This window comes from Ostrea edulis, chromosome 2, assembly GCF_947568905.1.
Source record: "Ostrea edulis chromosome 2, xbOstEdul1.1, whole genome shotgun sequence".
Classification (NCBI taxonomy): Eukaryota; Metazoa; Mollusca; class Bivalvia; order Ostreida; family Ostreidae; genus Ostrea; species Ostrea edulis.
In genome coordinates this window covers 23932097-23954930 of record NC_079165.1, presented here as the reverse complement: position 1 = coordinate 23954930, position 22834 = coordinate 23932097, and the positions used below count along the sequence as shown (strand labels likewise).

General features: G+C 35.3%; 1 protein-coding gene and 1 long non-coding RNA gene across 2 annotated transcripts in view; one reads left to right on the top strand and one right to left on the bottom strand.

The window, feature by feature from the left end:
- LOC125681508 (multiple epidermal growth factor-like domains protein 6) overlaps positions 1-15048 on the bottom strand; it is a 53813-nt gene extending 38765 nt beyond the window's left edge. The window contains exons 1-5 of the mRNA XM_056156444.1: positions 14864-15048; positions 14647-14757; positions 14390-14557; positions 14091-14294; positions 10814-12229 (exon numbers count right to left, since the gene is read on the bottom strand). Coding sequence (XP_056012419.1) covers positions 10814-12229; positions 14091-14294; positions 14390-14557; positions 14647-14757; positions 14864-14921 — 1957 coding nt within the window. The 5' untranslated portion in view covers positions 14922-15048. The remainder of the gene's footprint in view (positions 1-10813; positions 12230-14090; positions 14295-14389; positions 14558-14646; positions 14758-14863) is intronic.
- LOC125681517 (uncharacterized) lies at positions 1810-5284 on the top strand. The gene is made up of 3 exons (XR_007372258.2): positions 1810-2150; positions 3632-3715; positions 3943-5284. It is a non-coding gene; the product is annotated as an uncharacterized LOC125681517 (long non-coding RNA).
- Positions 15049-22834: the final 7786 nt, after the last annotated feature.

Here is a 22834-nt window from a genome sequence, read left to right as displayed (position 1 = left end):
TAACATTAGAAAAAACTGAAACAGCAAGCACAAACTGTATGTTTCTATATGACAATGATAGGGGAAAACAATTCTTATAGTCTCACCCCTTAATGATGTTTTCATTGCAGCACATTTATGTATTACAGCGTAACTTAAAAAGTAGACACATCAGAGCTCTTCAAAGTACAGTGCATTAAGGTTCTTTAACCTCTGATAATCGGTTTCCAATGTCTTTGGGATCAAGACCGACTTCTGTTTCATCTGGTGTAGCTTTGCAAATTACAAATTTATGGCCTGAACAAATATACATGTACTTGAGATTGATCAGTGTCTTGGCCAAATAACCGTGGTTCAGAGTAGTAATAAACTGTCTAGTCATAAGCAATATTTGTCGGCTGACATCCCCTACAAGTATATTAAACGTCTGATACACGATAAGCAACATCTGTCGGGTAACACGATTCTCGGAATTGAAAGTGAAAATCACGGGTCGTCTGAATATTACCTTAAACAAATGTAAATTATCCAAAAAAAAATAAAATTTTGAAAAAGTTAATAATGCCCAAACATTACAATAGACAACAACGATCAGAAACGGCGAAGAATACGTCACACTATTGAATCATCATTTCACTGAGGAGAGCTAATAAAGAATTTAAAACTTACCAAAATATTGAATTTCAAATATTTTTAGACCTTTGTTCCTTGAAGAAACGATTGAAGAAACGATTTCAAGGTATTTTCCTTAAAGTGGCTTATAACAAGTTATTGACATAGTTTCTTCTCGATGTTGTCGCTCTGTTCCAACTTGTTGCATGTCACATCATTAGGAAAAACGAGCCCGGAATATACATCCACCCCTCCCGGAAAGATGGGCCTAGCATAGAATTTCCCCCTAGGAAGAATTAACCCGGGCCCAATCCCCCCCCCCTAGAAAAAAAACGTTCTAGTATAGAATGTCCCCCTAAATGACAGTACGCTCCCTTATATTTTAGCTATGTATCCGTTTCCAGTTATATTACTAGAATTCTCTTGCTTATCTAGACCCAGGAATTCTTCTTATTATTTCTTTAATTTTGAGCAGGGTCTTGTGTATAGCAATCATCATCTTATGTTTTTTTAAAGGAAATTATTCACATTGTGTAATTATCAAAATTCATTCAGACATCTCAAGTCTTTGCCGTTATTTACTAGTATATAACAGTTGAAATGGTGAAGCTGGAAAGAAGTTAATGGGTTTTTTTATTCAAAATTTCGAATTTAAATAAACGGGAAAATTAAATTACTTTTATTTCTTCAGTGCATCTATTTTACTTTTCAGATATTTTAATTGTGTACCTTTTAGTTGACTTTTTACGAAAACACCTAATGATATTGACCATCGTTAAAGTCTTTTTGAGAAGCATATTGTATTTACTATATGCAATTCAAAGTTTTCATCGTGTAAACTGAATTTCAACATCTCCAAAAGAAAAATTCGTTTATTTTATGAATATCGTCGAAGATTCCGGTCGATGAAAACTGGAAACAGGAGCGGGAAAATTCTATGCCAGGGCGGTTTTTCCGCTCAGGGGGAAACTCTATACTGACTTTGTGCATAGGAGGAAATTATATGCTGGGACGCTTTTTCACCCTATGGGGGAAAATCTATCCCGGGCCCGTTTTTCCGGAGGGGGGGGGGGTCTATGCGGGGGGGAAAGTCTATATTACAACTCCGGTATAAAAAAAGAGCACACATTTTGTAATAAATTATAGGCTACTAATATAATACAATACTAAATAGCCGTGTTTCGAGTTCCTCCGGAACACAGTGTTTATTCTGTGTTTAGTCACGCCGCTTCAAAAATGTTCCACAGGGTTACTTTCGGTTTATCGTTGTTTACCAACAGTCGGCACTTCGTGTATTAGGCCTTGTAGGGTACAGATAGCCTTAATTTTGTCGATCATCATGAAATTGAAATACGCATGTAATAGTTTGGGATGTATGCGGTACATATTTGTTGATGAGCGTTTGATAAGCTACTATTGATCTACGAAATACAACGAAAGACTTCGTCAAGAACAGAAGAAGACGATGTTGTCGTGTAACTCACACACGGCCCAACTGTCTAGTAACCGGAGGGGGAAAGGAAAAGAACGTATTAGACTCAGTGAAACCTGTCAAACAGGTAAAATGAAAATTATGACGTCATTTTATATATGCTTAAACAAAACACAATTTGCACTGCTTCATAAAGCAGACATTAAGTCCAGTACAGTCTAGGGCCTATGTGAAACAGAATTTACATTACCAAATCAGGGCCAAAATGGGCATAAACATGTAGGCCTAACATATATAATTATTGATATAAAACATAAATAACGATAATACACAGTGAAGAGTATTTAATATATTAGCTGTAACATTATAGGTATTTGAAATATCTTTATTATCTAAAGCTAGTTTAGATTGAATTAGACTGGGTTTCTAAGTGCAATGGTATAGCCATATGTGGATGAGGATAGAATTATCTACTTCGGTATAGTCAATATGCTGTCTAATTTGAAAATAATTATTTATCAACTAATGCTTGTGTCACAATTAAGTCTTTGGAGTTTGATTTTTAATGATATACTCATGTAATTGGAAGAATTTTTAGTATGACTATTGATTATTGTAGTCATTTTATTGACTTTTCACAATCCAGTAGGTATTTGTGATTACTACTAATATTTATATCACTGAACAAAATATATATCTGATCATGATTAAGGTAATATTATTCCTTTTAGCAACATCATTTCAATTATGTGCTCATAGACTGCTCCAGCACAATCTCTAGTATAATTAGCCATGTATATATGCTTAATCAAGCTATATAGCTTTTTAAAGCTAATTGAAATAGCTATATAAAACTAATTGAAATTGCTTGATATAACTATTTCAAATCTTCTATCAAATATATTTCTAAGCAAAAGAATTTTATTTCTAAGTGAATATATTTCATCCTTGTACTCGAAACAACACACTGTAAACAATAAATGCTTATTAAACTATATACCTTAGGCAGAATTTTGATTCAAAATTGTCAAATGTTTAGGATTATTAAGTTGTTAAGCAACATTTAACCAATCTTCACTGTTGACTATGAGGATCAATAGAATGATATATTGGCAATTAGATTCCACATTGTAAAGTCAGCATATACTTATCTAAGCTTCGACACACACAAGGTAGTGGACAGTTATCAATACAAAAGAAATTATCTTTTCATGCAAATTCTTAAAATGGCATATGTTGTGGTTAGTTCAAAGTACATGTATATTGTTATGTGCCATTGCACTTAGAAATTTAATCGAAACTAACTTAATGAAGCTATTTGAAATAGCTTTATAAAACTATATAGCTAAATATAGAGATTGTGCTGGGCCTGATAGATATAGCAATACAGCGAAAATCCATCATATGCATCAAAAGTTTGAAAAAGGTGAATTGACTTTAATATTTATGAACTAAAATGAAACTAGAAAAAAAAAAGGAAATTAGGAAGAACCTTTTGTGTTCGTTTAAAACATGTTGGATAGATTTTGAAGTTGTTTAACTAGGTTTATACATGATACATGTTAAGTGCTCAAATGACTCTTGTGGTGAAATATGCATATTTTTTAGATTGATGTCAGAACTCTGAATGCAAGCAAGCTCCCATATGACTACAATGTATAAGGGAAATTAGATATATGTACAATAAATATGGTAAGCTTTATTGATAAAAGTCATGAAAACTCATACATTCAGTTTTAATATGAATTTATTCATATATTTCTAGATAAGTTAAAAAAAATATACATGTATGTGCAGTGAACAGTATTTTTAACAAATACATAAATTATAATTTCTGCATTTTTTTTTTTTATACATCCTTGCTTCTCAATTTGACAAAAATCTATTATCAATATTGTGGCATCCCTCCTCTTTTTCAGGTATATGGGAACTGGATAATTTTCAATGCCTTTCACTTGAGGTCTTCAGTTTCATCATTAATCATGTGAATGTCTGTATGCCAAACTCTCATGATGTCATGCCATTACTGGACATTCCTTACGCAGTTGTGTTAAGTAGGGCCATAGAAATATGTCAGGAAAAAAGCATTAATAAACAGATCAATTTGTGACAAATTCTGTAAACACAACCCTTTTATACAAAAACAATATGTATATATAATTAAGTGCATATTGACCTCTTATACATTTTTCACCAGACCGACAGTCTCTACATCAACTCTGTATCACGTGATCAAATATCAAGATAAAAACGTATCGTGTATGTATAAATCGTTGAATTGGCACGATATCCAGATATCAATGCAAGTTGAAGTTAATATAGCTTCAAAGCATATTAATTTCTTGATTTGAAAAGTGCTGAGAGCAAGTTTATTGTGACTTGTAACATGTCTAATTTTTGCAGTGAATATGCAAGATGCAGCGATTTTTGCTCATACGAAGTTGAATCTAGCCTGAAAAACATATTTTCTGTTGAAGCCAGAACTTGCTCCCCTAAGTTTCCTTTGGCACTGAAGTTCACATGTCACATAAATCAAACATCTTTCACTTAAAAACCTCGGGGTGTCGTGCCAATGATGAAATTTTTATGTACGGAAACCCTGTTTATGCAAATGAGTCCATTGTGAAAGTAACTATACGTGTAGATTAGGGGCGATATCAAGATCACAATATAATATGGATATTACTTTAGCATGTATGCTATATAAAGAAGAAATTGAAACATTTTCAATATCAAAGATAATAAATATAACCCATTTGACAGAAACTTTTACGCGATTGCACTTTACCGTTTGACAGCGGTGGTAAATAACGAAACAATATTTTGACATTTCCAACCACAAAAGGACTGTAGATATGTACGTCATGACCTTCGTCATGACGTATTTTTCATTGTGACGTCGTGCAATGTGCCAGTGCGGTAAAGTATATTTATGATAATCACTGATATTAAAATTTTATGGGGAAAAGCCTTAACTCAACCGCGTAACACTGGTTTATTTCAACCATACTACTTGTAACATTGCAAACATATTAGACTGAAAATTTTCCCATACACAAGATTTGAAGGAGCAAAAGAAAATAATTAGATATGTATAACACAAAAAAGAAGAAATTAATTCTCACCTGGCTGAAATTAACTTTTTACTCCTTTTTAGCTCCCTTTCACTGCATACCAGCCAATAACTAACAGTCATTATATGCAGATCAGCCAATGTTATCAACCTGTGTATATATATGCTGAATAAAATATGAATGAAAATTGTTGTTCTTTGTTATTCTTTTTTTTTTTTAAATATATACTCAATAGCATATTTCCTTACACAGTACTGAATCAAAGGGGTAGGAGAGCAAATACATAATATATAACCTGGCTCATGTTCAGCTGGTTCCATTCTTCTATACAAGTGGTTTGAGTGGAAATGTACATTTCTGATGTTCATGCAAAGTACCTTGATTGCACAGGCAATATGCATCACTTGTGTTCGAATTTACTATTAAAGAGTAATCTTTAATAGTAAATTCGAACACAAGTGATGCAATTGCCTGTGCTTGATTGGTATTAAAAGTTGGAGAAAAGATAAATAAAAGTTCTTTGATATAATTCAAAATTTTACAGTGAATGAACCATCGGCATGGAGCTTGGATAAATGATTATGCAAATTCTAGTATAGATCCGTACTAAGGGATAGATTATCTGGTGTTCTCGTATTTTATTTATAAATTGGCAGATATTATATACCCCCCTCCCCTTCTCACTCCCTTGTGATATTGCTTCGTAATTTTTATGAGCCTGAACCATGAGTTCCTAATTGAAATTCTCTAATATATGATCATTTATCGTCTATTTAATGTCGGATGAACACCGTTGTAAAATACATACACTGCTCAGATGTGGATGAGGGTACAGGTATACCTATTCTTAAGATTGACAAGATGTTGCACAGTCTGTATCATATGTTTAAGAGTAAGTACAAACCTCTTGGTTTTCCTAAAATTTGATATAAGCAAACTGGCTAGAACAATATTGTTTCTTTGTTGATTCAGCTTTCACGGAATGTAATAATTGCACTGAATTTCGGCTCCTCGTGGTTTTCTACACAATTGACGCCATCCTTTCCTCTGCGTGAACGCTTTTCCCGGGTTTGGGAAACGGTAAACTTTGACATCTTCCCAAGTAAATATATATCGCTTGCTATCCTTTATCTGATTTGCGACACTTTGTGCCGCAAAATCTATATTTTGTAAAAGACAATTTTTGTTACCAGTGTAAACAAAATTAACCGGAACTACCCCTGTGGAACATTTTGTTCAAATCACGTGAACAGCATGGCTAAATACGAAAATTCCCGGGTGTTCCGGAGGAACACGAAACACGGCTATTGCATATATATACAAGGCGAAGATAACGAACAGTGATCAATCTCACAACTCCTACAAGCAATACAAAATAGATAGTTGGACAAACACGGACCCCTGGACACACCAGAGGTAGGATCACGTGCATAGGAGGAGTAAGCATCCCCTGTTGACCGGTCACACTCGCCGTGAGCCCCATATCCTGATCAGGTAAACGGAGTTATCTGCAGTCAAAATCAGTGTGCCAAGAACGGCTTAACAATCGGTATGAAACACGTCAGACAGCATTTGACCCAATGCGAGGTTGTATTGACGAACTAGATCGTTATAACGACCATAGAATTTGCAAAATGCTGACTTCAATCGATACTGTTGAAATCCCTGTACCATCAACTTGTTTGTCAGTAGCTTACCTCGATTTAAAAACTGACTATACCCAGAACAAGCTCTTGCATATCGAATCAGTTGAGATATATAAACACCATATGCAGGTGATAATGGAATATTGCTACATAAATGTGGGAAGTTGACGATGGAGAAGCTGAAATCATCCCGTTTGTCATACAGTTGAGTTGTCAGTTTGCCGTTAATGTCTACTTTCAATAAAATATCTAAGTATGAAGCAGAAGTGGACGACTCTGTGGTGTCCTTTATTTCGAGCTCACAGGGATATATCAAATCGACATATGAATGAAAGCTATCATTGTTAATAGACAAAACGTCATCGATATATCTAAAAGTCGAATTGAAGGTCACAGCGAGGGATTTTTTCTTCTCAATTAGAAGTTTTTGAATAAATTCTGCTTCATATGAATATAAAAACAGGTCAGCTAACAAAGGAGCACAATCCATGCCCATGGGAATTCCAACAGACTGTTGGAAGACCCGATCACCAAAGACCACGAAGATATTGTCAATGAGGAACTCTAGCATATTTTTTTATTTCAACTTCTGAGTACTTGTGCGGGGAATCAGAGTGGTGTTTAACAAAGCAAGTTTTTGAATGACTGATCACTAGATATGAATATTTCCGTTTTCCGTTTTTGTTGACGAAGCAACTGTCTATGATGTCAAAAAGTCTAGTCTTTAATTTATCGTGAGGAATGGTCGTGTATAGTGTTGAAAAGTCATAGGTTTTAATGCTATTGATTTGGGAAAAATTCTGTGATTTCAAGTTTACTAAAAGTTCTTTAGAATTGTTTAGAATCCACATTTGATTAACACCACTTCTGACATATGTAGTTGCACAGTAAGTTTGAAGTTTCTCCTTCACAGCTGTTAACATTTTCGTGAGGAGGAAAGATAGGGGCTTGGTAGAGCACTTACTGGATCCAGCAATGTATCTTTGTTTGTAAGGGTTTTTATGTAGTTTAGGAATCCAGTATAGGTACAGTAACTCATATTCATTCGACCCATTGGATGGAATATTAAATGTGTCTAAAACTGAAGCATGGTTTTGAAGAATTTCGTCTTTTGAAAGGGCAGTTGGAGTATAAGTATGATTACCAAAAGTGGAATTAATGCCAAGTTCGTTTAAAATACAGTTGTAATAATGAGCCTTACAAACAAAGACAATGTTGTTACTAGCTTTGTCAGCTGGAACCAAAACATATTCCTCATGTAACCTATCTTATTCTTTTATCACTTCTGGTTTACTAAACACAGAAGGATATATGGTACATACTTTTGTTTTCATGTGTCTAATGCGGGATTTTAATATCCCTCTTATGCTTTTAACCCATTCTGACAATGTATCAAGTTCTTCTTTTTCATATTTAGCCCATCGTCTGGCATAATCTTTGACAGAACTCATAATAGAGATGAAGTTCTGTCGCCAATTAAAAGACCGAGGTTCTCTGTATTTAGGACCTTTAAGTGATTTGAGGTCCTTATTTTTAACTATATCAACCTCACCAGTAATGGCATGTCCAACTGGACTGTAGTTGAAAGAAGATGAAGAACAAGAACATGTTGGTGGATTACGTATAAGAGGGTCTATATCTAAGCACTGCAAAGATTGTTTATAATTAAAAAGTTTGGATGCAATAGTAGAAGTATAGCTGTAGGAAATACAGAGTGTAGACTTGAACTTGAAATAATTTGGAATACACGACTGAACCTTTTTATGACGAAGAATGTTGCTTATGTTGACGGCATCTATTCCTTTGTAAATTTGAGCTTAAGGAACTGACGGCATGATTTGGAAGGAATATCATCCATGGTCCGTGCTGGTTTATAGAGCCTGTGGTAGGCAACATCCATAATCATAGAGTTCAGTCTATATTCAGGTGTTGAAAAATCCAAGTATAGACTAGCCATAGCTTCTTCAAATAACGTGTGTAAAACCCTTAATGGAAAAGAGTAAAGTTTTGTACGAATATGATGTGGACCCATTTTGACGTCATATGTACATGCAAAATATATATACACGTTTTTACATATATGCATATGAACTGTTAGTATTTAGTCTATGATCACTATACATATGTCATATTGTGTAACATGATTGTATGCCAACATGTTTAGTGAATCGATAAATAAATTAAATCATACCGGTAGAAGCTTACAAAAAGCGTGAAACGATTGCTTAAATTGAAAGAAGGATGAGATAGACAGGAAATCTACTTATTTCAGAGAAAGTATCGCCAAAAAATATCAAAAGAAAGAGGGGGGTAAGTAGTGTCCATTCTTCAGGTGCCAGTGGAATTTACTGCCTAGATACCCGCCTGTAAATCATGTTTATATGAATAAAAAAAACTGGTACCATTTGAACATCAGTTCTCTAGTATATATCTTGCGAGTGTTCACTTAATGCTACGTGTGGCGTGTGCAGTATGTAAACAAAGAACATCAAACTATGTATATACTACCTCTAAAGTATTGAGTCAATGTATAAAACACAGTAAATGTTGTTTACTTTCATTGTTGACAACTTTGGTTTCAGGTATTCAAACATCAGTATTTCAATTACAAGAACTGACCTTGATTTTTCCGATTTCAAAGTTGTAGAGCTGACATCTTCACGTCGTCTTTGCTGTGTGCGTAGTAAGCGCTTTTAAGACACTGATTCCAACCATACGACAAACTTCACCGGGGTATTTCTCATCATAATGCCTTGTCATGTGTTGTCAAATCAGTGAAATTTAACTTATTTCAAGCGTAGAATAAAGGCAATATAAACCCTTTCACGATCATTAGTCTTAAACTGAAGTGAGTATGCTGTATTGCATTTTCAAAATATATAATGCTTAATAAAGTCAAAATATATAAAGTGATTGCAAATATGGTATACCTGTGCACTGGACACTTCTCTCACATCACAAGCATCATAGTGTTTCACAGCTCTGCCAATCCCTTTAAAATTGTTTATAATGTTGCCGGATTCTGTTCTCCTTGAAATCATGAACTCGTAAATAGTAGAAAACGATATTTTGAGACCCCTGGGTAGTGATTTTTGGCAAGCGACCGAATTAAAGGGAGGAATATTTTCCTTTGCTTCAGGAAATATAGTTTCGTTTTGTGAACGAAAAACGACTGGAGTGAGGGAAGAGACGGGCACTAGTGCATCGAAAATTTCACGTATAAGTTCGTCTTTTTCTTTCTTCTCTGTATTTATTGACAAATCTTTTGCCAACTCTTTGAGTGCTCAAACTCTCAACTTCTTCAAATTTCCGCGGGTCGCCATCTTAATGTAACTAACGTAAATGTAAACAGATGCCGTTGTCACTCGACGTGTCGAGTGCGCATGTGCGGAAATTATCGTAAAACGGCTTATATTTTTATATGATCCTAAAATAGAGTTTGTGTATGTGTATTCAAATATGGGTTGATCAAGGCGGAGCAACTGTCATAACGTATCAGCTCATTATGATCTCATTTATCCTACCGAGTTCATTCGTTACCTTAAGTTCCCTGTGTTGAATACCTCCAATCTTACCTGGGTTTTTTTTATGGTTTTGGTTCAATTGGATTTTAGAATAAAATATTTTATAAGAATTTTCCGATCTATTCCAATCTAATATTTGACATTGAGGTCATGATGTGAACAAAATTGAATTACATGTATTACTATGACATATTAATCCCTTGTAGAATTCATTTCCGGAGAAGAAGATTTAAAAAAAAGAAATTAAACATCCACGAATTTTCATGAAGAAAGAGGCTTTCATAAAGACCCATCCTGTTGTCATTATTCTGAATTATTTCCACGTTGAAGGGCATATTGTCATTCATTCGACCAAACTTGAATCCACTTTTCCTAATGATGATTAGCACTAAACGTTGGCGAAATTGACCGAGTGGTTCTTGCGAGAACCAATATGTGATAAGTATTGGCCGATCAGACAAATGTCAGACTAAGTTGATCAGCGAAAATCGCTTGATCATACAGGTTTTAAGGAAAGGGAAGGAAAATAAAAAATAAAAAACATACCAAGTCCATCCACTATTCCACACAGTGCTGAATTTCTTATACAGTCTTCCCCAACGGTACAGTTTGCATTCAAATTTGTCCAGCCTGCCTGGCATGTAGTGCAATTTAAAACACCATAGCATAGCCTGCATCCTTCTGCGCAGTCCTTATCACATTCAATACCGTATTTACTGTTGTTACAGCCATGTAGACAATTCCCAGTCATGTCACACGTCTTGTTTATACAATCACCACTGCACGGAATGTTACATGTGTTACCATAGCTAACATCATTACTACACACTGTGCAGTGTTTTTCAGATTCACAAGAGGAACAGTTTTCTGGACACTTCACGCATCGCGATCCTTTAAGAAACCGTGAACCTGCACATTTGTGACATACTGGAGTATCACTGTCCATAAAGGAGCATTGTGCACAATTTGAGATAGCTGCATTACATTCCTGATTACATATATTCCCAAACCAACCATCGCTACATCCGTGACTGCATGTTTGATTACTTAGGCATGTAAAGTTTAAACAGTTCTGGCTACATTGACTTTCACAGTCACTGCCATATCTACCAGGAATACAACGTTCACAGACCCCAGTGTCACATGCCGCATTTAAATCGCAATATGGACTGCATTTCTGATCACACTGACTGCCAAAATATCCTACTGCACAAACATGACATTTAGCCAATTTGATTTCACACGAACCATTTCCTCCACATCCAGCAGGGCACTTCTCTGCACATTGTAGGCCGAACCACTTATTTTCACAATGAGAACATTCGTAGTCATATTGCATGCATTGCGTACAATGTTCTGGACAGTTTTCATAGCATTGTCCCCCTTTGAGTCCTGGTTTACACTGATAACAGGAACCGTCTCCAGAGCAGGTGTCTCCCATGCAATTTTCAGAACATGAAGTATTACAGAAATGACTGTAAAAACCTTTTGTGCATGCATCGCAGATACCTGTAGATCTTTCACATCCTTGTTCGCAGTTTCCAATGCATGTATGTTCACAGAAATCACCGTAATAGCCATCTTTGCAAACCAAACATTTTCCCTCACTTTGTTTACATACCTTCCTATTACAATTAAATGAACATTGTTTAGAACAGTTTGATGTGAAGAAGCCTGGTTTGCATGCACAGTTTCCAGATACCCTACCACAAGATCCCTGACAACCAAATGAGCAGTTTTTCTCACACAGAGGTCCAAAATATCCATTTTTGCAACTTAAGCATTCGCTTGTGAGAAAATTGCACCCACTTTCATCGCACGATTCAGAGCATGTCTGGTTGCAAATTTTACCGAAGAAACCCTTTTGACAAACACAATCCACTGCATTAATATTACAGTCAATTCCACAGTCGGACGGACAAACGCTGCTGCAATTTTCACCGAAAGTTCCGTTGGTGCATTCTGATGAAAGGAAAGGAAAATTAAAACTGAACATGATCAATCTATAAATGCAGGTAGATAAATATCTATCTTTGTACAATCATGAGTGTGTTAGTACATAAATGACAATAAATCGTACAGAATGATACAAAATTGCTGTAAATTATAGTAATAATTTGTTACATCAATATTTTGTACGAAAATGGTGTTGGAACTTAAATATGTAAAACGGATAAAACGAAGGCTTTTACTTGGTTTCTGTGTCGCGATGTTTCTATTTACAGTTGTTCAATTCAATACAATAGATGCTGCAAAACATATGTAAGTGTATAAGCTTAATCTTACGTATAAAGAAAAAATTCGTACATCTCATCCTAAGGTATCAGTCTTCTTTTGATAATAAGACTTTCTTTAAATACTTCATTAGTAAATTTGAAAGTATGTTTGATAAACCAGAAAATTATGTGACTAGAAGAGAAATTTGAAAGTATGTTTGATAAACCAGAAAATTATGTGACTAGAAGAGAAAACTTTATTTTCTGCTTCTCTATATAACTTTAGAAAACACCGAAATAGCAAGCACAAACTGTATGTATATGGCAATGATAAAAAACCACTCTTTTACTCTCAACCATTAGTAATGTTTTCATTGCAGCACATTTATGTGTTGGAGTGTAGCTTAAAAAGTAGACATATCAGAACATGTACAGTGTATTTAGGTTCTGTAACCTCTGATAATCAGTTTTTAAAGTCTTTGAGATCAAGACCGACTTTTATTTTATCTGGTGTAGCTTTGCAAATTACAAATTTATTGCCTGAACAAATATATATCAACGTGAGATTGATCAGTGTCTTCTCCAAATAACCGTGGTTCAGAGTAGTAAAACACTGTCTAGTCATATTAACATTTGTAGGGTGACAACCCCTTATATTGAACGTCTGAGGTATAACACGATAATCAATATCTTTCGGGTGACATCCCCTATATTGAACGTCTGAGGTATGACACGATAATTAACATCTGTCGGGTGATATCCCCCCTATATTAAACGTATGAGGTATGACACGATAATCAACATCTGTCGGGTGACATATCCTATATTGAACGTCTGAGGTATGACACGACACCGGGATTCGATTCTCGGAATTAAAAGTGAAAATCAGGGGTCCTCTGAATATTACCTTAAACAAAGGTAAATTATCACGGTAAGAGGAAGCAAGGTTATTAACCAAATGTTGCAATTTAATAACTTTCTATTACAAAGTGAATTCCTAAAAACGAAAATGAGATAACGAACACACAAAAAAGTGAGATCAATTTCCACTCAAATGTGTTTACAGAGGATGTATGTTCCGGTTAGGATATTTTAAGATTTCCATTTACCTACAGTATGCAAGGTGAAGATAACGAACAGTGATCAATCTCATAAGTCCTACAAGCAATACAAAATAGATAGTTGGGCAAACACGGACCCCTGGACACACCAGAGGTGGGACCAGGTGCCTAGAAGGAGTAAGCATCCCCTGTTGTATATGATGAGGCATATAGCCCTATCCCTAACCCAACAGTCAAATGTTTGACAATTTTGGCAAAGACCTACAATGTCTTTATCATTATGGACTAAGTTTATGTGAAAGATGTTCGGAGGTAAAATTAACCGAAAGTTTACATGTAATTCACTAACTAGTGTGTATTTTGTATTTCCTACATCGATAGATGCTACACATGGCATTTGCAGAAAATTAGCCATGGAATTTTGAAAAAGTTAAAGATACCCAAAACATCACAATAGACGACAACGATCAGACACGGCGAAGAATAAAATCGCACTATTGAATTAGCATTTGACTCAGGAGAGCTAAAAAAGAAGTTAAAACTTACCAAAATATCGAATTTCAAATATTTGTACACGTGTTTTCTCTGTAGAAACGATTTCAAGATATTTTCCAGAAAGCGGCTTATAACAAGTTAATGACACAGTTCTCTTCCCGGTGTTGTCGCTCTGGTCCAACTTGTTGCATATCACATCCATGGTCCTAACATACGCCATCTCTTTGATGTAAACTGTATAATTTATACCCCGCTCTAAAATATACAATATTTCGTAAAGTATTTTGTAATGATACTGTAACATCTTTCAGAAATATCACAAATACCAAGAAGTTTGTATATTATATTACCGAGAAGAAGGGTGATGTCTAGTTTGTCTATTGTTATTGACTTATTTAGTTGGACTCTCAAAAATGGCTTATAGTCCTTATTCTCCAAAGAAGTTGAAAAATCTTCATCTAGTAATTTATTTTTATCGTCTTTATCATCTCCTGCTGCTGCCCGATATAACACGTTCCCTGAAATATAATATTACAATGCTGATATCAACTTCTAAACATACTTATCGTTTTTGTTTGCTGATAAATCAATTGAATTCTTGTCTTACGCCTTTGACAATTGTAGTCTTTGGATCCACCCCAACCAGGCAAACAAGTCGTACACTTTTCACTGCAGTCTACACAATGACAGACACAGGTGCCATTTCCAAAGCATTGTCCTTAATGCAAAAAATTATGTAAAAGAGAAATGAATAATGTTCGGATTTGTTTTCCTTATCATTGATTGAAAAATAATTTCCTTTTGTTACGAAAGAGTAAACAAACCTTTTATAACTGTGACGAGGAATAACTGCAGTATTAGAATTAATTGAATTATCTCCATTTCCACAATTACACACTTTCACATTTCTTGATGGTAGTAAATATTCCTTTGTACACAATATGTTTCATTTACTGTAACTCAAGGGTATGCTAAACATCTAACGACTAACACGTACTGCGACGTATTTATATTTACTCACATGTTTTACACAGGACTTCCGGTTAGTCATTAGCACTTTCATTCTATCTGAGCAATGTACTTTGCCAAAAGTCCATCATACTTCTATCCGATATACTGTCTTGCTTTCCCTGTATCTGAAGATTCTGTATCAGAACTATTAGAAATCTTATTCGATAAAATAGAATACAGAGCTTTATTGGGGGTGTTGCTAAAATGCAGAACGCAAAATGGAACGTAATTTAAGAATTAGAATGATTAATGTAGCATGATAACACAAAAATCGAGAAAATATGCTTTGTTTTGATTAAAATCAAAAGTTTAGGAATTTGTTTACCATCGGTACTGATAAGGCTACAGTAAAACGGTTGTACATGTTACATGTGGGAAGAGAATGGGAAGAACTAACAGGGGGTTTTATGCACTCTCCCCTTCTCGTTGTAAAACGTCTTTAACGCACATGTATTTACACATAATACAATGTATTAAGGTATCACACCGGTAATTTTCCAATCAAAATGAACTTAATCAATTGTAGTTCCACATATTTAAAAGAATTTTTTCTTGCGCGATTTTTCTCATTTCCTCTTCTTCTTTCCTCTTAATTTTTGTATCCCTGATTAGGAAATTTTGTGCAATTTGTAGAAATAACCAAGCGTATACAAAGGAACTATTTGCTGTTGGTAGCTGAGGCTACTTCCTGAGGTGCATTCTGGCTGTTTACACACATGTGAAAAACATGTGTATTTGAGGGTAGTCTTGTTTGCGGGTAATTTTTTTTTTACGAAAATGCCGTGTAGGGTATTGTTTTTCCGGTTTCGGTAGACAAGACAGGTAACATAGAACATTTCCGACTGCGCTATTCGGCATCAATTCTGCAAATTGATTTTTAATGATTTCCCCCCCTCTATAGAAATATATAGTGAAAATAATTAACGGTGTGATACCTTGAATGTTCTTACAACAGGGAGTGTGGAATGTATAAAACGACGATAATTCAGAGACTTAGTGATCGCAGCACTCCAATCCTATGTAGGCGAGGACATATGGGAGTTTATTTTTTTAAACTAGATATACTTGTTTCTTATTATTTATATAAATAATGAGATGACCTTTCAATTCCATTGAAACACAAATTCTCTGTTAGCCTTTTAGCTATTTCATATATTTCAATTCCTTTTACTAGGGTCATAAACTTAATCTTAGTTTTCATTGGTTCTGTTTCAATATTTTTCCCCGCTGTACTTCTTCGCGTTCAACACTAATCCACAGGATATCAGTACATGTACAAACTTTCACTTTACATAAATTAATCCCAAATAAGGCAACCTTTTTATACACACCGGATTCTTTCGCTTTAAAATTTGATATAATGCATACATATATGTCTCGTTCAACCAGACGCTCGACTGTCTCCATAAGTCTCCGACGATCAGAAATGTGCGGAGACAGCCGAGCGTCTCGTTGAACGATGTTAATATATATCATACCAGTTAGAGAACTATTGATTGATTGAATATTGTTTAACGTCCCTCTCGAGAATATTTCACTCATATGGAGACGTCACCACTGCCGATGAAGGGCTGCAAAATTTAGGCCTATGCTCGGCGCTTATGGCCATTGAGCAGGGGGGATCTTTATCGTGCTACACCTGCTGTGACACGGGACCTCGGTTTTTGCGGTCTCATCCGAAGGAACGACCCATTTAGTCGCCTCTTATGACAAACAAGGGGTAATGAGGACCTACTCTAACCCCGATACCCACGGGATAGTTGTAGAACTAAAATAAAATTCAATTAACTTGAATATATCTAGTTCGATTAAAAGCAAGTTCGATTCAAAATAGCTATGTTTAGGGAGAGATGTTGATTTGTTTTCTGTTTCAATGTTGTTTTCGGGGAGGTGAAAACCTCTTTTTCACTGGATAGGCTCATAATTTTGTTTCTTAAGGTGGCAGTCATAATAGAGTAATAAAATTTGAAAGGAGTTAAATTATATTTCAAATCTTTTTAAGTATATTTATTTCATTTTTTTATTTATGAAACAACATGCTTTCATAATCAAGGGAGGGGTGTCAGAAAATGACAAAGCCGGGGAAAACGGGGTTGTACTCACAGGTGCTCGTTTAATATCTTTTTATAATAAGTTTTAATAATTTTAAAATACATATGCATTAGTATGAAGTACATGAAATAGTGGATTCTGTGGATGACTTCCCATTCTCCCTGTAATTTATGCTTCCTTTGTTCATATTAAACCTTTAATTTTACAAAATGCTGTCCTCATAACATTATTGCTTGCAATATTGTCCGTTCAGTGTTTTAGCAACATCCCTTTATTTGTGTAAACAAAACTTTTCACAAACTCGTACAAATATTATCCACACAGCTTTGTAATTTTGCAAACATATTTCATTATAGTCATAAATCGGTGAATCACAACCTTAATAAATAACATACATCGGTCTACATTGACTTTTCCAACAGCAGATGATGTAAAATGCTCGTGAAAGAGGTATAGCGCACTTGGTATGCAATTTCGCCTACATAAATACCTTTTTCTTGAATATCATTTTTTACAAATATTCAGCTATACAATGTCAGTTTATACTTGTGTTTACCCAAATTACTTAATAAAGATATCGATATGTTGATAGTATATTTATTTGACAAGCATAAACATCACCGTGGTTATATAGAGTATATAGTAGATGTAACGTAATGGGCATAAAAAATTGCAAACTGTTGCAAAAGGCCACCTTAAACCAGAAATAAAACACTGAAGTTGTTTTACCTGCTTATGACTGTATATAAGTCCGTTTGAGGAAATTTGGTTTAAGGTGGCCCTCTTGTTGAAAATGGTTAAAATATGAAAAAATCGTTCTCTTGAGATTTAGCAGCCTGTCAAAAGTTAAACCTTTAAACTTACAAGCCTGGGTGGCCTAGTGGTTTAGGTGCTCGGTAATCGTACACTTAAACCATATATTCCCCGAGTTCAAGTCCAATATTTTTCCAATCTATATTTTTTTTTTTTATTTTTTTTTTTTTTTTTTGCTTTTCATTTTTTGGGTCGTTTTCTTGAGGAGGGGGGGGGGTTAAATGTGATACATATATTATAACAAATATTAGTCATTTTTATCATAACTTCTAATATTTGCAAGTTACGACTTAAAGAAAGGGAATTTATTCCGATATCATTGTAGTTCCGCTTGTTTACACTAACATGTTCCTGTGTGCACATGAATTTCAAACCGTAATGTGGCTGACGAAAAGCTAAATAAATACTACAAGAAAAGGGACACAAATGCACAGCATGTAATAAGTAAAAATAAGTCAAGGGAGGAAAAGAACTGTTATACAGTTTGACTTCTCAAAAAAAAAAAAAAACTCATGTAGCAACTGTCATATGATATTTAGGCAAAGATAAACACTCGAATTATCAACCAAAGGCAAATGAACTGATGACATCTATTAAAGGCGCTGCAGTCATGTCAGAACAGTGAGTTAAGTAATGCCATATGTAAAAGGGTTGTTGTGTAATATGAATGCACAGGTCTATGAAAATATTGTACTGTTCATCATTCCAAACAGGGAAATGGTTTATTAAGTAAAGAACGACTCATATAAATATCAGTAATGCTAAACTACGGCAGTTATTTATCTTGGTTAACGAAACATCAAAAACGTTGGCCTTATATTTAAATATAACACGCCAGTCTATTATAGGAAACCGGTGTTTTCCATTTACATTTCTGAGTCGGCCGTATCGTCAGCAAATGCACTATACCTCAAATTTGTTTAATTATTTTTTCAGATGTCACCACTTATTGGTAAAATACCATACTCGATGCCGTATCAGTACTTACGCCGGCTGTCACATGAGGCTGGACATATCCAAAAACCCAGGTCTCACATTTTTAATTGGTGACAGTTTGAGGAGATGGAGTAATCACTACTAATTCTTATGTCTTAGATTGGATACGCCCATGGCACACGTGGGTCTAGAACTCGTTTAAGGTTCCACGCGGTAGGTACGAGCTTCTAAACTTACCACCTTCCAGAGCCACCGTGACAGGTGTTCTAAAACTAATGATGCAGCAAAATGAACACAAGCCAAACTGTTAGCCACGGACCCTGGAATTCATCAGAAGCATGGCTTTAAGAAATCGGTTTCACACGACTATCAAGTATAAAGGACACAGGTAGATTTGTAAAGCGAGGACACCACCACAATTCGGTCGGAAATGGTATAGAAAAAAGGAAGACAATTAAAACGGCAGCGAAAACACAAGTAACCAGACACCATATAAGCACGTATAATTCGATGGGGAAATGGCTTCAACTGCAGAAAATCTCAGATATGAAGATGATTAATGCGCACTATTAAATGTAAAATTACGCATATCAGACGAAGTTTACTAAACACCTGTTGTACTGACAGGTGCAAGGGAATTTTCTATGATCTTGTTCTTTTTTTTAAGTATGTTGATTCAATATACATGTATCACAGTGAACTCGAAATAAAACACCAAAGTTTTCCATTTGGATATTTTATTGAACATACCCGTTACTGGCAAACTAACAAACTCAACCTTGTGGCAAACAGGATGAATTCAGCTACTCCACTCTTAACTTCCCATACTCATCTACCATTTTTGGATGGTGTTTATGTCAATCAATCGATACGCGAGATCATGTTCTGAGTATGATCAATGTTTAAATCAAGACAGACTACTGACAAATATTACAGGGTTGATCAATCTCATAACTCCCACAAAGAGTACAAAATTAAGAGTTGGGCAAACACGGACCCCAGGACATACCAGAGGTGGGATCAGGTGCCTAGGAGGAGTAAGCATACCCTGTCGACCGGTCGCACCTGCTGTGAGCCCTATATCCTGATCAGGTAAACGGAGTTATTCGTAGTCAAAATCAGTGTGCCAGGAACGTTCTAACAATCGGTATGAAATACGTCAGACAGCATTTTTGACCCAATGATACATGTACGTTTTATTGGCAAGCTATACTGTTATAACGACCATAGACTTTGCGAAGTACGGAATTTAAAGGAGACTGTTGAAACCCGTGGACCATCAACTTGTTAGTCAATAGCCTGCCTCGATTTAAAAAATCATCATACGCGGAACAAGCTCTTTCTTATCGAATCAATTGAGAGATATAAACACCATATGCTGGCAATTGTCATAATGCACTGAACAATTCTTGAATTACATTTCCTTCTAAAGCGATAGTTTTTCCTATGGATACATCTTTATTCTTACATTTTTCAAATATTTATTTTTTCTAAGGTTTTCACCCTATCCTTCTGGCTCAAGGTTTAAAGTGATCATGACATTTACCCCCAAGATTTTACATATCAAACAATGAAAAGTAGCTAAGTACCTTAAGAGAAGAAATTTGTTTTGTTCAAATGTTAACGCGCTACGAATGGCAGACAACAACGGACAGATATACATGAAGCTACCAATTGTACATTCATAATAGGTAACTTGGTTACAGAATCAGGATGTAAGCTTTTGCATTCTAATTCCCAGATCGGGCTCCGTGGGATTATTGATAGTTTTACAACTACAGAAGACTATGTAGAAAAATAAGTTATGCTGTTTTGTAGACTTCAAAAGAGGATTTGACTCAAAAATTGAGGCCCCGTGTCACAGCAGGCGTGGCACAATAAAGATCCCTCCCTCCTCAAAGGCCTATATTAGTGACAAATTTTCGAGTGGGACGTTAAACAATATGCAAGGTGAAGATAACGAAAAGTGATTAATCTCATAACTCCTACAAGCAATACAAAATAGATAGTTGGGTAAACACGGACCCCTGGACACACCAGAGGTGGGATCAGGTGCCTAGGAGGAGTAAGCATCCCCTGTTGACCGGTCACACCCGCCGTGAGCCCCATATCTTGATCAGGTATACGGAGTTATCCACAGTCAAAATCAGTGTGCCAAGAACGGCTTAACAATCGGTATGAAACACGTCAGACAGCATTTGACCCAATGCGGGGTTGTATTGACGAACTAGATCGTTATAACGACCATAGAATTTGCAAAATGCTGACTTCAATCGAGACTGTTGAAATCCCTGTACCATCAACTTGTTTGTCAGTAGCTTACATCGATTTAAAAACTGACTATACCCAGAACAAGCTCTTGCATATCGAATCAGTTGAGATATATAAACACCATATGCAGGTGATAATGGAATATTGCTACATAAATGTGGGAAGTTGATGATGGAGAAGCTGAAATCATCCCGTTTGTCATACAGTTGAGTTGTTAGTTTGCCGTTAATGTCTACTTTCAATAAAATATCTAAGTATGAAGCAGAAGTGAACGACTCTGTGGTGTCCTTTATTTCGAGCTCACAGGGATATATCAAATCAACATATGAATGAAAGCTATCATTGTTAATAGACAAAACGTCATCGATATATCTAAAAGTCGAATTGAAGGTCACAGCGAGAGATTTTTTCTTCTCATTTAGAAGTTTTTGAATAAATTCTGCTTCATATGAATATAAAAACAGGTCAGCTAACAAAGGAGCACAATCCACGCCCATGGGAATTCCAACAGACTGTTGGAAGACCTGATCACCAAAGACCACGAAGATATTGTCAATGAGGAACTCTAGCATATTTTTTTTATTTCAACTTCAGAGTACTTGTGCGGGGAATCAGAGTGGTGTTTAACAAAGCAAGTTTTTGAATGACTGATCACTAGATATGAATATTTCCGTTTTCCGTTTTTGTTGACGAAGCAACTGTCTATGATGTCAAAAAGTCTAGTCTTTAATTTATCGTGAGGAATGGTCGTGTTTAGTGTTGAAAAGTCATAGGTTTTAATGCTATTGATTTGGGAAAAATTCTGTGATTTCAAGTTTACTAAAAGTTCTTTAGAATTGTTTAGAATCCACATTTGATTAACACCACTTCTGGCATATGTAGTTGCACAGTAAGTTTGATGTTTCTCCTTCACAGCTGTTGACATTTTCGTGAGGAGCAAAGATAGGGGTTTGGTAGAGCACTTACTGGATCCAGCAATGTATCTTTGTTTGTAAGGGTTTTTATGTAGTTTAGGAATCCAGTATAGGTACAGTAACTCATATTCATTCGACCCATTGACTGGAATATTAAATGTGTCTAAAATTGAAGCATGGTTTTGAAGAATTTCGTCTTTTGAAAGGGCAGTTGGAGTATAAGTATGATTACCAAAAGTGGAATTAATGCCAAGTTCGTTTAAAATACAGTTGTAATAATGAACCTTACAAACAAAGACAATGTTGTTACTAGCTTTGTCAGCTGGAAGCAAAACATATTCCTCATGTAACCTATCTTATTCTTTTATCACTTCTGGTTTACTAAACACAGAAGGATAAATGGTACGTACTTTTGTTTTCATGTGTCTAATGCGGGATTTTAATATCCCTCTTATGCTTTTAACCCATTCTGACAATGTATCAAGTTCTTCTTTTTCATATTTAGCCCATCGTCTGGCATAATCTTTGACAGAACTCATAATAGAGATGAAGTTCTGTCGCCAATTAAAAGACCGATGTTCTCTGTATTTATGACCTTTAAGAATAAGTGATTTGAGGTCCTCATTTTCAACTATATCAACATCACCAGTAATGACATGTCCAGCTGGACTATAATTGAAAGAAGATGAAGAACAAGAACATGTTGGTGGATTACGTATAAGATGGTCTATATCTAAGCACTGCAAAGTTTGTTTATAATTAAAAAGTTTGGATGCAATAGTAGAAGTATAGCTGTAG